The sequence below is a fragment of the Pithys albifrons genome, chromosome 13 (genome assembly GCF_047495875.1).
Source record: "Pithys albifrons albifrons isolate INPA30051 chromosome 13, PitAlb_v1, whole genome shotgun sequence".
Lineage (NCBI taxonomy): Eukaryota > Metazoa > Chordata > Aves > Passeriformes > Thamnophilidae > Pithys > Pithys albifrons.
The window spans coordinates 12,534,200-12,550,670 of record NC_092470.1 but is presented as its reverse complement, the minus strand read 5'-3'; the positions used below and the strand labels follow the sequence as shown (position 1 = coordinate 12,550,670).

The following is a 16,471-nucleotide window of genomic DNA, read 5'->3' as shown; positions in this document are numbered from 1 at the left end:
TAACACGCTTCAGCCAACAGCCAGTTCATTCAAACACATTGACTACCCTCAGCAAGAAAAGTCCTGCGGGGTTTGCCTGGTGAGTCTGTAGGCTCGCCAGGCAGAGCGGCTGCACTTCCTTCGCCCCAGTACCACTGCGGGCACCATCAAAAGCAAACCAACTTTACATGGCAATAAATTTTTTATTCAAATAAGCTTGTCAACACCAATTACTGCAACCACAACAGCCAAACACCAAGAAGCACTGTCAGGAACTCAGGAAGGCTACTGCAGCCCTTGTTACACCCTAGAAACAGCAAGTGTGGGATGCAGTCCTGAGGTCCCTGGGCATGGCAGAGCCAGGACCCACAGGATACAGCCCTCCATCAGCACATGGTAGCAAAGGAGCATCCCCTGCTCTCTGCTTTCAGCTCCCAAAGCCAGGTAAGCTGTCAGCTCTTTCTTACATATGCTTTATCTGCTGAACGTAACAATTGACATAAACCCAACGATTTTTCATGATTAAAAATTCTGAATAAATAGTACTTTTAGATGTGGAAAACCCCAGCAACATGCCATGTATTAAAAAAAACAAACATTTTTTCCCCTTAAAAAGATATTATAAGGCATGATCGCTGGCAGGATTATTCTGGAAGCCTGCACAAGCTAAAGAGTTCCAGCAACATTAGTATTGCCACAGTTTAAACTCCCAACATGTTTCACTGCTACAAGCAGGAAACAAAAATTGCAGAAGGAACTGTTAGCACATGAAATCAAATCACCACACAGAGCACTGGTTTTTTCTGTAATATTTTATTTTATTTATATAGAAATACTTAAAAAAACATGAAGTAGCACCATTACTTAAGTTTTACTTTTATTATGTAGAACTTTAAATGTCAGAAAAATAAAACTCTTGATACAATTTCAAATCTTGTCTCAGCAAATATAATATTAGTATTTGACCATGAGGTTAAAGGCCCTTTATCATAAAATAAAATATACTTTGTTTTTAAACTTTGCTCAGTAAAGTACATTTAAGCTCAAGTAACGTCACCTACATATACATAAACAAGTGGTAAACAAATGTATTAAAATAGAAATACTAAAACTATAGTGGTGCAACAGAATTTTTGTAATTTCCACTGAATTCTATTTATACAAATGTTAGAAAGCTTCAACAGTTCCTTTTGACATATGTTTATACATTTCCATTTTTGTAATAATATAGAATAAAATATGCTTTATATCACTGAATAGAAAATATGCTGGGTGAAGCAGATTTAAAAGATTTTTTTCTGAACCTATAAAATCTCCATCCCAACAGAATACTGTTCAAAGCATTACACATTTTATGGTTTGTAATTCCGTTCACAATTGTGTGATATTAAAATAATACAGTGTTCTTTGCCATAAGGCCATACTAAAATAAAAAAGATTTAACCCAGCTACAAAAAGTTCACTGAACTTAAATTAAAATACTTGTAAACATCTTTGCAATATGAAATATAATTTTTCAAGTCAAAAAAGAATAAAATACTTCAATCTGTATTAATGCAATTTATCTTTAAAACCTTTAAACGTTTTTAATATATATAAGAGATATGTTACAGTTTTGTTGTTTTTTTCTTTTTTTTCTTTTTTAAAGTCTGATAAAGCTGCAGTATCATGGTTTTTCACAGGAACTTCTTGCCCTTTCAAGAACATTCAGAAAAGTATCCACCCATAGATTTAATTATTTTGTAATAAGCATCCTAGAACTACCAGCACGTTTTACTAACAGTCCACACACCATTGTCATCATCATAAGCATCTTCTACTTTCAATTTTTTTTTCTGGTTTTTGTTTGTTTATAAAAAAGGGGGAGTTTTGGAAGCTTCGTATTAAAGTACAGTGTAAAAACTAGCCTAGCACTAGAATGGAGTCGCCCGTTATTATTTATAGCATGCACCCTCTGTCACACCACCCCCCAGCCCTCCCTCGGCCGCACCCGCACCCCCGGCGGGCGCGACCCCGGCCCCGCCGGCCCCCCCTGCCCTGCCCGGCCGCCGCTGCCCCCGGCGCTCAAGAGAAGATGCGGATGGCCTGGGTGACGGCGCTGTGGCACACGGGGCACTGCGGCTCCGTCTTCTCGCAGATGCGGTTGGCGCACTCCATGCAGAAGAGGTTGTGGCCGCAGGGCACCAGCGCCGCGATCACCTCGCTCTCGAAGCACACCGAGCAGTCGCGGCTGCCCTTCCGCCGCACGCCGGAGGAGGAGCAGGAGGAGCTGGACGAGGAGCTGGACGAGGAGGAGGAGGAGGCAGAGGAGTCGGAGGGCAGCCCGGGCAGGTGGGCGCCCAGCCCGTTGGCGTACAGCGGGTAGGAGGCGGCCAGCAGCCGCCCGCCGGGGTCGCTGCGCACCCGCCGCGCCAGCGGGTGGTCGGTGCCGGCAGCGCTGCCGTGCAGGGGCGGGGAGAGCCGCGCCGGGGGCGGGGCGGCGCCGCGCCGGGGGCCGCTCACCAGCAGCGCCAGGTTGGCATTGGCGGGCGCGGCGCCCGGGAAGGCGGCGGCGGGCGAGGGCGCGGGCGAGGGCGGCGCGGCGGGGCCGCGCTCGAACTGCGGCCACAGGAGGGCGGCCCCGGGCGGCGGGGCGGGCGCCAGGTCGAAGCCGGGCGGCGAGTCGAAGGGCAGCTCGGAACAGCAGTCCGGGGAGGAGAGGACGTCGCCGCCGCCCCCACCGTACACGTAGCCGTTGGCGCTGTTGTTGTTGTTGTTGCCGTTGTGGGAGAAGCTCAGCGCCGGGCTCGGGGGGCTGTAGTCGGCCAGGCGGGCGCTGCCGCCCCCCCCGGTGCCGCCCCCGAAGTAGGAGTCGGTGGAGGCGCTACCCAGCGAACTGGAGCTGTCGTTGCGGTAGTTGCAGAAAGGCTTGCGGCCCGGGGTGGGCGTAATGCTGGGCGGGGTGGGCTTGCTCCAGAGGCTGCCCGTGCCGTTCAGCTCAAAGCCCACGTCCGTGCCGTTGGCGTGGAAGTCGTTCTCGTCCGTGAGCTCGATGATGCCGCCGGTGCGCATGGCGATGTGCGCCTCGATCTCCTCCCGGGCCCTGTCCACGTTCTCTGGCATGCCCGTCACCTCAAAGACCGGCTCCTTGTCCCGGCTCGGGGTCACGATGTACGTGTGTGTCTGCTGCTGGATGCGCTTGATGGTGGCCCCCTTGGGCCCCACGACCAAGCCCACCACGCGATAAGGCACCCGCACCTGGATGGTGGTTTGGCCGGGCAGGTTCGGGGGGCCGGGAACGGTGCCGTTCAGAGCTGTGTTCTTGTTCCGCGAGGCTCGGATCATGGAGAAGTGCTCGGCCGCAGAGATGATTTCCCTGCGGGCCATGGCCACATCTTCCTTTCTGCCCGTCACAACAAAGAGCGGCTCCTCCCCGCGAACCGGGGTCTTGATGTAGGTGTTGGTCTTTGCCCGCAGAGCTTTGATTTTACAACCTGGGAACGAGATGCGGGAGATGGAGGGCGACGGGGAGGGGGAGGAAGGGGAGGTGGTGGGGGAAAACCGGTTACAATCCATTGTTTGGGTGCAGCTAGGGAGGGGGGAAAAACACACCCACCCAAAATACATTGCCCCCAACGCCAGGTGATCGCTGGCATCTCGTCCGGGAGCCCCGGTCGGTCACGGTGTAAAGTAATGTCAGCCCACAGCCCTGGCACACGCCCAAAGGCATCGCTAGTGGCCACCGACACATCTGCCATGCAAACTGCCCCAAAACTACCAACGTGCAGTTAACAGGGACGCAACACCAAAAAAAAAAAAAAGGAAAAAGCGTGCAGAAAAACTGCGCGGCCAGAAAAATAAAATAAAATGCAAGCAGCCCTAACAAATCAACACACCCGCCAGTCCACATTCCTGCTCAGCACTTTCCTTTTGGAAAAATAAAATCAGTTCTTAAGGTGAGGAGCAGCGGCTGTACCGAATGAGCCACATTCCCCACTGCGGATGCTTTATTCCAATCCCATTGTTCCACTTCTCCACTCCATTTCTCTTCCTTAAAAATAATCCACGATTTTTAACTTTGTGGTGGCAGGAGGGAAAGCACCGAGGCTCCCATTTTCCTCCTGTTTCCTCTTGCAAACCTTTACTTTTGCAGCCGAAGGAGCGATTTTTATTATTTTCGTGATTTCTCCCCCCCCCTCCAACCTAGCAGCTGAAAGTGCATCTCAAAAGTGATGCATAACGCTCCTCGGAAACATCACGTCTGCTGCTGCACTTTCTTTGTCTGGGAGAAGCCGACACTGGCCACCACCGCACGGCTGCAGCGTTCCTGGGAATGGCCAGTGTCGCATCTGAGCCGCCCGCCCGGCAGCGCGGAGGGGAGACCCGCGCCCCCACACCCCCTCGCATGCAGGCACCCACCTTGTCTCCCCACTATCTCCGCGACATGTTCCGAGCTGGGCACCGGGACGCATTCAGTCATGTTCACGCTCTTTTTCCGAGGCTCGCTGTCGTAAATGGAGCCCGTCTCGTCGTTGTCCAGCCCCAGCAGGGAGAGCTGATCCAGGGCGATCTGAAGGGCTCTTTGGTCATCCAGGGTCTCTCCCCCGCCACCACCACCACCGCCGCCGCCGCCGCCGCCGCTCCCGTTCCTCTCCATGTCTGCAAAAAGCGAGCTGGGCATAGTCCCTGTGTGTGGTGCACCCTCCGCCTGCGCTCGGCTCAGTAGTAGAGATCAGACACAAAGGAGAACCCAAGGCAGATGGCCAGCAGGAGAGAAGGGAAGGGAGGGTGGGCGACTGCTGGAGACCAGGGAATTGTTGCCTTTTGCTTGTATATTTTGTATCTTTTTTGCTTTTTTTTTCCTCCTCTCAGTGCAATCCGGTTTATAAGATGTTCTCAGGAACCCCCCCCCACGACTCCCCCCCCCGGAGGTTTTTTCGGTTGGCTTTTTCTTTTTTTTTTCCTTTTTTTTTTTGTCGGCTGGGGGGTGGGGTGGGGTTGGGGGGGGGGTTGGAAGAGGATAAGCGAGAGGAGCTCCGATGGCTTCCCCCCCTCGAGTTCCTCGCCGGCCACAATGCCAAGCGGCGGCAGCGTTTCTTTAAGGAGCCCCTCCCAGGCTCCACTCCACTCACTCAGCGATTTTTTTTTTCCTGCTCTCCCCTCCTCTGTCTGAGGCTCTGCTGCAGCCAGACGGCTCTGGAGAGGCGGGCGGGCGCGGGGCGGGGAGCGGGGGCCGCGCCGGCCGCCGCAGCGTCAGCGCCGCTCGCTCGCTCGCTGTCACCGCGCGCCGCCGCCGCGCGCCGCGATTGGCCGGGGCGGCGCGGAGGGGCCGGCGCTGCCCCCCCGGTCCGGTCCGGCCCGGCCCCGCTCTTTGTTGTCGCGCTGCCCAACAACGCCGGGCCCCCCGGCCCCGCCGGCCGCTTCTCCCTCCCTCCGCGCCCCCTACGAGCGCCCGCCGCCAGCCCCACCTGAGCGCCGGTGGAGGGGGCTGCGCTTGGGGTGGGCTGGGGTTGGGGGGGGTGCCCTCTGTGCGCGCCGCCGGGCGCGGGAGCAGCAGCGCTACCGGCGGCACTGCAGGAGCACCCCCGGCCCGGCCCCGCTCCGGCAGCGCCGCCGCCGCCGCCCCTTCACCGGCCCCGCGGGCGGCGGCCGCGGGCGCGCGGAACCCCCCGCCGGCTCCCGCGCGGCCCCGCCCGGCGCGCGCCCCGCGCCTGCGCGGCCCGCCCCGCTCCCTCCCCCGCCGCTCGCAGTGCGCGCGCGCGGGGCGGGCGGGGGCGCGCCCGGCCCGGCCCGGCCCCTGCGGCCGGAGCGGCGGAAAGGCCGCGCCTGCGGGCCCGGGCTGCGGCCGCCGCGGCGCCTCCCGGCCCGCCCTGCAGGCGCTGCGGCCCCGGCGGGAGCGGGGTCAGCGCCGAGGGGGGAGCTTCGCCCCCGCCCTGACCCGAGCGCCGCCGTGCCCCGGGGCCGGCCCCGAGCGCGGTCACGGTGGGACCGGTGCCCCCGCGCTCTTGGTGTCACGGCCGCCCCGTGGCTGCCCCGGCCTTGCCGCGTCCACCTCTCTGATCATAAAGGGGCAGAAGGGGAAGGGCGGGCGCCTCACGTACGGCTGCCCGTGCAGCGCAGTGTCATCAGCATCGTAGTCTGCCTAAACCACTAGGAAATATATCACCTGCCTCTGCCTTGGACCTGGCATAAACAAATCACTTTCTCTTATCTCTGCCACCACAGAACCCTTCAGCCAGTAAAAGTTGTGGGTTTTTTCTCAAGTACCTTGTAGCAGAAACCTTTCTTCAGTCTGGTGACTAGACATGACAAGTGTCTTCACCTCTGTCATATAAACGCCACCACCGCATTTTATTTCTCCAGCTCTTCTCTATATTAAGCACCCATTCTCAGCCCTTGCCAGCTGCCAAGTACAAAACACTGACTTTTTCTTACTTGAGAGAAATCAAATTATAAGCAATTGTTTTCCAGTATCTGGACAGACGTTTACAAGTGCACCCGGATCTGTTCAGCCAGCTGCCTGTACAAACAAGTGTAACAAGTCACAGGTAATTGTTTACACACAGTGTTTATTGCAAATTACTGTCACTTCCTCAGGATGTTTGCATGTTGTATAACAAAGCTCCAGTGGATTGTTTTCTAGCAAGGGTATACACTGGTGATGTGCTTTCCTAAGTGCTGGGGTTGTCCCATCAGCTACGGAAACCGAAGTTTTGTATTTAAAAGATTAATTATTTCACAAATTAACCTCTATAGGCAGCAGCAGTGTTTTCCATAGGATAAACAAGAGATTACTTACAGGTGCTCAAGGATCCATAAGGCTTATAACAACAAAATAATGCTCTTTATTATTAAATAAAATAAAGTCGGCTTTGTAGTCTTTTTAACTCAAGGGCTCTAAAACCTATGAGACAGAAAATAACTGTACTCATTTACCAGACAGGGGCAGGACAGGACAGAGGTGAGGGAAAGACACGTCAGTGTAGAAGAATAGTGTTGTTGAAGTCCAACACTGAGAGTCATAAATATTGAAATGCAAAGATATGAGGAAAGTGGTTGGGTTGTGTTTGGATTTTACCTGTTCTTTGTTTTGGTTCTTCACCTGACTCATCCCTTTTTCTCTCCCTCCCCCTTCCCACTCCATCTGCTTAAACTCTCATTGTATTTCTCCCCAAGACACTGTACGGTACTGAACATCCATGTACTGACTAAGGAGAAAAAGGAAAACAAGTTATTTTCAGGTTTATGTTCCTCTATAGAAAAAGAATTCCCAAAGCAAGATTCCAGGCAGATCTAGATTTATTTCATAATGGTAAGCTAGAAGCTCTAATTAAAAATGTTTAAAATGCATTTCAGAATAAGCATGATACTTTCAAGGGGCAGAGGGAGAAGATTATGTGTTTCTGGGCGACTAAGTGTGCACTGGTGTTCCAAGAGCCTCTTGAATCTTGTGAAATACTCCAACATCTTGAGGACTATTACTTTTTTACTGTTTTAGAAAACAGTAAAGAGCAAACTACAGGGAATAATAATAATTAAAAAGTTATACTGATGTACCTTAAAACCCACATGCACCAACAGTGCAGCCCCTGGGGAGCTCAGCGTCTATGCAATGGTGTGCTCGTATGGCAACAAGCAAAGCACACCAGATTCATATGAATCTACTCCCTCCATGGAAGTGTTTCTTCAGAATAACTTAATCAAGTCTAAATTAAAGTGTTACCTATCTACATAATGCCTTTCATTCCATAAAACCTTGAAACATGCACAGAATTAAACTCCATCTCTGGGGGAGAGACCAACCATCCACCTACCAATTTACAGCAACTTAACAAAAGCAGGAAGGGAGGATATATTACAGGCAAATACAGGATTCACTGCAGGAGGAGTGTAATTCTCAGTCCTTTTAGTTTCTCTCTGTTATCATTTCCCATTTGTGACAGAGGTAATAAAACTTCCTTCCTCCAACCTTTATTTAATTAAAGTGTAAGGTCTTTGGGGCAGTGAGCTTACTGTGTGTATATATACAGCACCCAGCATGAAGGGGTCATGAATTAATCTCAGGCCTTTAAATACTACTCTAAATACAAAGTATTAGCAATAATAAGAATAGGATATAATTTTCATTTAGAATAGATGAGACCTCTGTTTTCAATGTCACAAAGAATAAATCACATGCATCTCAGGGAATAATTTAACTAAGGGTGAAGGAAAAGTATTTCATACTAGAGACTTGCACCTTGACTCTGTCCCAGTTGTTTACACCTAAGGACACTACTGCCCACTGTTATAGTGTTTACTCAAAACTCTTATTTGCCATAATCTTACAAAATAATGCCCCAAATCCCACATGCCAGATCATCAGTAAGAGTAGGGGTATAGTTTATTCTGAGACAGTTCATGTGATTACTCTGATAACATACCCAAATTAACCTTTTGCATGTGCAATAAACTGCAATTAGCAATCTGCAGACAAATGACAAGTTCCTTCTTTTCCTGTAATATGCAGCAATACACAAGCCAGATTTCCTACTGAATCCCATATTAACCTACATTCAGTGGCAGTGAAATCTCAGAGCACCGTGTCAGAATTTATCATCTTTCAATGATGTTAGCTCCACCTCTTGACAGTTCTAGACAGGATGTTTATAAACAACTCATCCAAAATCTAACAATTGCAGCTGAAAATGTTTATTTTTTTGCCAGTTGTTCCAGCCACTTTGGATGCTTTTACTAAGGAATGTGCAGAGCTCTCAAAACAGTATGGTTGTGTTAATAAATGACAAGAAAAAATTGAGATGGAGTAGTGAGTGGCTTTGTGAAGCATCTCTGAGCTGGTAGGAGGCTCAGGGGTAGGGAAGCTGCAGAAGTGCCTCTTTCCCTTGTGATAAGAAGTGTCACATCAAAAAATTACAAACAGGGAGATCATGTTGATGACTTTCCCCACATGTGCTTTCATCCCCATAACTCAACACCTCTTCCTGTTACAGAATTCATTTGCAAAATATTTTTTTAAAAACAAAGATCTTCTGGGACAACTTGTGAAAAGCAATTTTGCCACAAACCAGAAAAAGTCTCACACCTTTAACAGTCACCAACAGCCTCTGAAAATGTTGATAAAGTACTGTAAACCTAAACCAGCTCCTGATGCCTTTATTAAAATGTTTGCTTCCAGTATGATAAAACAAAAGAGATTTTTGTAATAAACATCACATACTCACTTTCTTCATATGCCTTTGCTGTTGGTGTTGCATGAGCCATTAGTGTGTGCATGTGCGTAGGGGATGAACTGCCTTATCAGAATGCAGTTTTATTTAACATGAGCGATGGAGGGCCAATCAAAAAGCATAAAGATGCCTTTGTAATAAATCAAAACTAATCAACCACATTCACCTGCCCCCTTTAAAAACTCTCCACCTGGATCGTGAGCGTCCTCCTTCATTTACTGTTCTGTTCTGCCTCTCGCTCATGAGCCAGGGTTATCTCACAGTGTATCTGAATTAAGTGGCATTTAACAACCCTGCCAACCAGAGTTCGAAATGCAAATACCTTCTGCCTCGCCTTTCTCGCACGCTCCTGTTTGCAGTGCAGCCCTCCCGGCCGCTCCCACTGGAGCTCCTCTCGCACGGCTGCGGGATTGCAGCTCTTTGTTACCAGGCCCCTGGGGCCAACACTGCGCCTGCGATGCAGCACCGGCGTCTTCAGTCTGCAAGGCACCCATCACACTTGTGGGCACTGCCTGTTAAAACTGTGGCTAGAATAAAAAAAAAAAAAAGAAAGAAAAGAAAGATTTATATCTGCATGTTTAGACTGAGCTAGATAACTCATAGATCTCTTAGGTAGCTCATAACCTTGAGTCTTTTTTAATCAGTTTTAATATCTGAAATAGTAAATTATAATTAAAATTTAATTTTAATCTCTCAAATAATTATAATTATGGTCATAAAATATGTACAACCTTTGCTTCCTCTCTCCTCCATCCTTCACCTCCTACTCAATGCTGCTACAAGGAGGAGAAAATAATTGTCCCATTAATGGTAATTGTTTATAAACTCCTTTGCACAGAGACTATGTTTATATACAATGCCTAGGCAAAATCTAGGCACAAATGCAATACTCATAATAAACGAGTGAATAACACATCCCTGACCATAAACTCAGTGCTCTCCAACAAAAGAATATCTAATTCCTGCCAGAGAATTGCCTTGTAAGTTGAAGTTCAGCATATAAATACACATGGGAAAAGATTAGATTTTAATTGATAAGTATTAATCATCATTCACTGCCGTCTCTGCGGGAAGCCCAGTGTTAAAACATCTAGTTAATATACACTATAATGGATAACCTTGAGGCAGAAGCTCTTGCATCTATCTCTATCCAAGAAAAAATGTCAACATCAGCCTTTGTTGTAGAAAAATACCCTGACATCTGAATGGAATTGCTGCTGCTGGAAAATCAACTGTTTCCAGTGCAATCCTTCCTAGCCTGGGTCCAGTGCCTAATCTAGAGGTGAGGCCAAATTAAAAATCTTTATCTGTGCAAACCTGTGCTTACTAATGTTTGAAATCTGGTCTGGGTCAGAATGCTGCATTTGTGGTGTGTCTCCTCTCTGAACAAACACATTTCTCATGTGATGCTCTCACTGCAACCACAAAGCATTAGCACTCACAAGAGCATCATTGAAGATACTCAGGCTGTTCATTGAGAACAAAGCCATTAATGATTAATACTATGGTAGGAGAAAATGCAGCAGTATTTCTTGGCAGCTGAAATGTGGCAAAGTCTGTCCTACGTGCTAAAGATTCATGACTACCTTTAACTCTTCTACATAAGACAGTTCTTGTTAGCTCTGTGGGAAGAAGAATTAAACAAATCCCCTAAATTAAAGTGGAGGAGATTTACACATGTAAAACTGGTTGTATACAATACATCTCTCTCTGACTGACCCAGCAGATGCAGAGATGCATTTATGTATCACAGGCATTACTGTCCCAGCAGATGCTGTAAAGTTGTCACTGACACAGACTCTTACTGTCCCTACAGATCTGTATTTTGGGAGGGAATTTTCGTACCACAGAGACTACTGTCCCTACAGAGCCACATCTGCTGGCCGAGTTATTGTTTGTCATACTCTTTTGCCTCCAGCAGATGTGAGAGACTGTCAGGATTAAAGGCATTTCTGTCACAGCAAATCTCCATCTACAGGGAATTAAACTTAAAAACTACTGTACTTTCTGAGTCCTTAATGTGGACAATACTGACAGGGAGGAAGTAACATAAACCAATGATAATATAACATTGAGCACCTAGAACAGCACCATTAACTCTGCCTAAACATGGCTGTGTTTGGGGATGTGTCAGGAGGAGAAAAAGAATTACTTGCTCCCTCCTCCCATCCTGCCTTTAACAACTATTAATTCAGAAAAACATTTGAAGAAAAAGTGTCTGATAGCACTTTCATATAAGAGATTCAAGAAAGCAGAAGTCCCTCATGACTACAAAGCTGACAAGCTTAATGCCCTGATATAGCAACCAAGCATATGTGCTAGGTCACTGCCACCTTGCTTTTGAACAGAAAAAAATTCAGAATTTCCAGTCTATTAACACCAGAAGATTTGACCCCCAATGCTTGAGGCCTGAGAGCAGAAATAAAGGGCAGAGCTTTGCTTTTAACCCCTTTAATGAGGGCCTTCATATTTTGAGATTCTGCATCATCTCCTCAGACTCAGGGTCCAAAAGCAGAAGCAGTCATGGGGAGTTTTGCTCCTGTGCAGCCAAGCAGCAACTTTCAAGACATGAGGAAGAAAATCTTGGTCTTGTGCTCAGACATGATTGTGGCTAGACTTTTCCTCTGGATGGAGTGAACTCAGCCTAAGGCCCATACCAGTGCATGTACTTACATATAAATAAATGTATGGTATGTGAGCCTGGACTTGAGAGCTGTCTTGGGCTTTTTTTGCCTGACTAGTTGTATCCTTTATGATTTGGTACCAAAGAGGAAAAACCTCCCCTGGTAATTCTGCAGCAATGTAAACCCTACTTGAAGATACACCATCTAACTTTGGAATTCCCCTGTGGGGCATCTGGGCATTTATCTTTATCTGAAGCATCAAGAGCTGTCCATTGGCAAAGGCAGGACACACAAATTCCCAGAGTAATAATCTGATACAGCACAGCAAAACCTATGTCCTTGGAGCAGATTGTGGGAAAGCATCAAGATTTTGGTTGCTCTGCCAAAGCAAACAAGATGTTTCAAGCCCCATCATCTGCTCTGCAGTTAACACCCTTCCAGTGCTATCTTTTTCACATGCCATGCCACACTGGTTAGTGGCAATGCTGTTGTCATGTGTGACTCATTCCATTTTACTGGAAATTAGAAAACCACATGCTGCACTAAAGAACTGCTTATTTGTGTAGTCACATCATCCCAGAGAGCCCTCCTCCTGCCATTATTTGTATGCAGATTATTTTAGAATTTTGGAAATACAGCTCTACCAAGGTTCATCCAGAGGACAGATTAATCAATAGCACATTGCTCTTCATAATTTCCAGTGCCACCCTGAAAATGCAAATGGTATTTCAGAACAGTGTATCTTCGTCATTACAGGATGTGTGGGAAGCAAAACAGAACAGATAGCTGTGCAATTGGAGGTGCGTTAGCAGAAGAGTCTGTCATGTATTTATTTCAGCTTCAGGCAGGTGAATCCCTTTATGAAGCCTCCTCAAATATTTCCTGAAGATCACAATGCTACATTTACTGTAGTGATTAATGCGCACCATGAGTGAGATGAACTGTCATGTTCAGGACAATAAAAAAATGCAAAGAGATGTCAACAGTGCATTCTTTCAGTGAATTATCAGATAAAAACTTTAATGCTTTTAACCAACATTATGGTCACAACAAATCAGGCTGCCTATCTTTGAGTTCTGAAGCACAGGTCTGGAATTACGTGTGATTCAAAGAACAGTTTCCTGTATTATGAGTTCTTCTTTTCTTTATAATTAGTGTTACTAAAGCAGGAGGACTAGGATCAAAAGTTAGATTTGATTGTGTGCTGACAGGCAAAGGCTGACCCCTACAAATTCCTAAACTGAGAGATTGCATTACCCTCTACAAATACAGATAAACCCATTCTTATCTTTAGATGAAGAAACTGTTAAGAAGATTGAGGCACCAGACATTTACGAAGAAAGAAAATAGAAATGTGAGCCATTCTTTTTTAACAGTTAGCATAGCTTAAACTTTCCTGAAAATATTTACTGTCATAATAGACTAGACCTGCTGAGATGTTCTCACTTAAGATTGGGTCTTTGACGTTCTCAGCAACCCTGTTGACTTCAGCTGGATCAAATGGCTGCCACCAGAAGCAGAATTTAGTAACTAAAGAGGAAAAGACAGAAAGTAGCTAAGGACCATTTCGAAAAAGACGTTTGCTTTCAATGTTACTGACTACCCCTCAGGACCCAAATTAGAGTTCTGTTATATTTTAAAGCATTGCTTTCAAGCTTGCTGAAAGTGTCAGACAATTTGAATAGATCTCCATTTTAATTTCCAATCTAGCAATATGGAACAGCTGCCATAACTTTGTGCAACGTGGCAAATTCGACATCTTCATTCCTCAAATGACAATCATTGAGAAAGGACTCTGAAAAAAGTATAATATGCTTCCATTTTTACTGCCTCTGAGCAACTTCCAGTCAAAACTATACTTGAGAAAAAGAACCCAAACCCTCAATTGTACTTTTAACTTGCACTGTCTACCTTGGGAAACAAAGGTGTTGGGTGAAAGTTGATGGGATTTCTAGACCTGTTTCTCCTACTTCCAGCCAGTGAGCTGCATGTTTGTTCATATCCTTCTGACTTACGTGTCATGATCACTGTTAAAGGCTCCCAATCAGTACTTCCCTCCACGGCTGTCCTTGGAAGATGTAATGGAATAAAGCCCAGCTCAACCTCACCAAATATGCCTTGTGAAAGTCTCCCAGTTCCTACAGCTCGGGCAGCTGGAGGAAGAGTGTGAACTAATGTGTGTCAACCTCACGCTTCCTAACAGAAAGAAAATGTTGAAAGGAAGATGGAAATAACAATTATTATGGTCTTCATTTTTGGTTTTCAGACCATGTTAACTCAAGAGGGAAAATTGAAACCAGAGGAAAAGCACTTTGGGAATCAGATGAAGATCCTTAGCACTGTGCCCCACTCTGATACTTTCTAGACTAGGACAAAGGCAGGTCAGTCACATTCAAGGAAATTTGTGTGTATGAGATATGGTACATTGTAAGCACAATCCCATGCTACATAAAGTTTGAGAACTCTTTGGAGTTTGTAGCACGGATGTGTTGGTCTGGTTCCAGGAACAATGTCCCATCTAGCTCATATTTTTTATTCATTCATAGAATGTACATTGGCTGCACTTAGATAAAACTATCTCCCACTCAAAGGAGTTTTGAGACCCATCACCGCACATCTTGATGTCACCAATGCACCAAGTAAGAAGAAACAGAAAGATCCAGCAGACAACCTGTTGCTCTAGGATGGACTATTTTTTTCTATAAATATGAATCACAATTTAAAAGTCTCTGGAATTTCTGATTTCAATAGCTAAATCAACATCTCTGTTCTCGTTTCTGTGTTGTTTCTCCGCTACTGAGTTTGTGGTTTCTTGCCTTCCACATGATACAACCAGATTTCCTCCCTTCAATAGTCTATATTTCTCATGAAACTCAACATCCAAACATGAAACCAACTCTCACTAATCTGTTTTCTCTTATCAGCATAATCACAGGTACATTTACATATTAGGGAGGACACACATGTGGATCTCTTACTTGAGTTTGCCTCCAGCAATTGCCATTTGAAACACAGAAAGCAGAACAGAAATATTAAGGCCAGCACTTTCCAAATCGACTCCAACTTTGGATGGCTTATTTGATATCATTTACAGTCAATAAGAATTATTTTTTCACAGAATCAGATCTTATTGCACCTTCCACTGCAGTCAACTCAGATCCCAAGGGAACAGGCCAAGAACAATAGAAAACACAGAAAGGCAAATAGGGCACGTTAACTACATTTCATCTCTGTCCTACACAAAGTGGTTGTAGGTGGCTGCCTGGGACTGGAAGCAGGCTGCTAGCTTGTTGATCACCTCCAATTCCTATTTCTATCATGTTGCATTTTCTTTCATTAATGGAGACTGTAAGTATTACTTTGAGAAAAAAGAAAATATGTAAAGAAGTAAATATAAATCAAGCTGCAGTAAAGCAGAACCAGAAAGCATTCACCACTGAAGATGGGAGCTTTCTGGTTTGGAAGTTTGGCCATCAGTATGCCTAAGGCTTCTTCCACATGCAGGAGGACCACAGCTCCCTGAGTTGAATGGGAATCTGTTCAACTTGACTCAGGCACAGATGTCCTCTGCACAGCTCCTCTGGGCTACCCCAAGTCTGCATCTGGGAAGGACCAACTACTGTTCCACTCCTACACTCACTACAATTCCTGCCAGTGTAACTTGTGGACAGTGGTGGCACAAACACATGAACTTCACCTGGCAATGAGTGATTCTTTCTCAGCCTGAGTGCATGCCAAGAGGAGCCTAATCTGCTAGAGAAATTATAAGCTTTACTTTGCACTGAAACCCCTGCAGAAACAGCCCTCCCCCACTTCCTTCTCTGCTAGCTTGCTCTAACAGCAGGCAGACGTAAGTGAAAGGAAAAACAATGAGAAAGGAAACTTGGGAGGGACAGGTTAGAAGCAGAAGGAAGAAGCAAAAGGTCTGACTCTGCAGACAGTATTCATGATGAAAAGCATTTGCACAAATAACCTAATTGCATTCCGTGGGACTGCCGGGCTCAGTAAAAGTGTTGCAAGTGCAAGCAACAATTGCGGAGGCAGGAAATAAGTAGGAAAAGAAAGAAAAAGGAAGGCCCACATGAATCAGACACCTGCACAGAGGAGAGCAGTCTCACACAGCCCAGGAAAAACAAATCAACCAAAACACTAACTGCCTTTGAGTTACTGCAGAAGTATTTATAGCGCCTTTCCCGACCTCTGCCTTGTTTCCTGGCAGGCAACACCACAGAAAGAATCTTTACCACTGGCATCCCCTTCTTCCGCCAGACAAAAAAGCAATCCCTTCCCAAAAGCCCAGCAAAGACAGTAAGAAAGACCAGATGGGCTGCAAGGGCAGTTTGGTCTTCACCTGGGGAAGGATGAGTGTCACCCCAGGCACACACGCACAGGAGGAGCAGTAAATACCCCCACAGGAGGGAGAGTGGGTGTGACCAACGGGGGGAACAGCATGGATTTTGCACAGCTTACTCTCAGCAAGGAATAACAAGGAGCCAAGGAGGTGATGGTTTCCAACAAAACCCTTGGCCTCTTCCAAAGGGTCACTTCTTTCCCTTCCTTACAAAGCACGATGAGACACTAAAGAGAATCAGATGTCCAGTAACTGTGTTGCTCCTTTTCCAGTGAGCTCTTTCAAGAATTCTCAAAACAGCGTCTATGACA

General features: G+C 46.7%; 1 protein-coding gene across 3 annotated transcripts; it reads right to left on the bottom strand.

Moving 5' to 3' along the window:
* Positions 1-758: 758 nt before the first annotated feature.
* Positions 759-5,658, bottom strand: MEX3B (mex-3 RNA binding family member B). 3 transcript variants are annotated; one of them, XM_071568596.1, is made up of 3 exons: positions 5,427-5,658; positions 4,378-4,617; positions 759-3,452 (listed from the first exon to the last, which is right to left on the bottom strand). In XM_071568596.1, exons 2-3 carry the CDS (start codon positions 4,613-4,615, stop codon positions 2,044-2,046), a joined length of 1,647 nt encoding a protein of 548 aa, XP_071424697.1. In that variant the 5' UTR covers positions 4,616-4,617; positions 5,427-5,658; the 3' UTR covers positions 759-2,043. The 3 variants fall into 3 exon arrangements, with proteins under 3 accessions (XP_071424697.1, XP_071424698.1, XP_071424696.1); XM_071568597.1 differs by lacking the exon at positions 5,427-5,658 and adding an exon at positions 5,091-5,419; XM_071568595.1 differs by lacking the exon at positions 5,427-5,658 and having other exon boundaries at positions 4,378-5,419.
* Between the last annotated feature and the right edge of the window lie 10,813 nt (positions 5,659-16,471).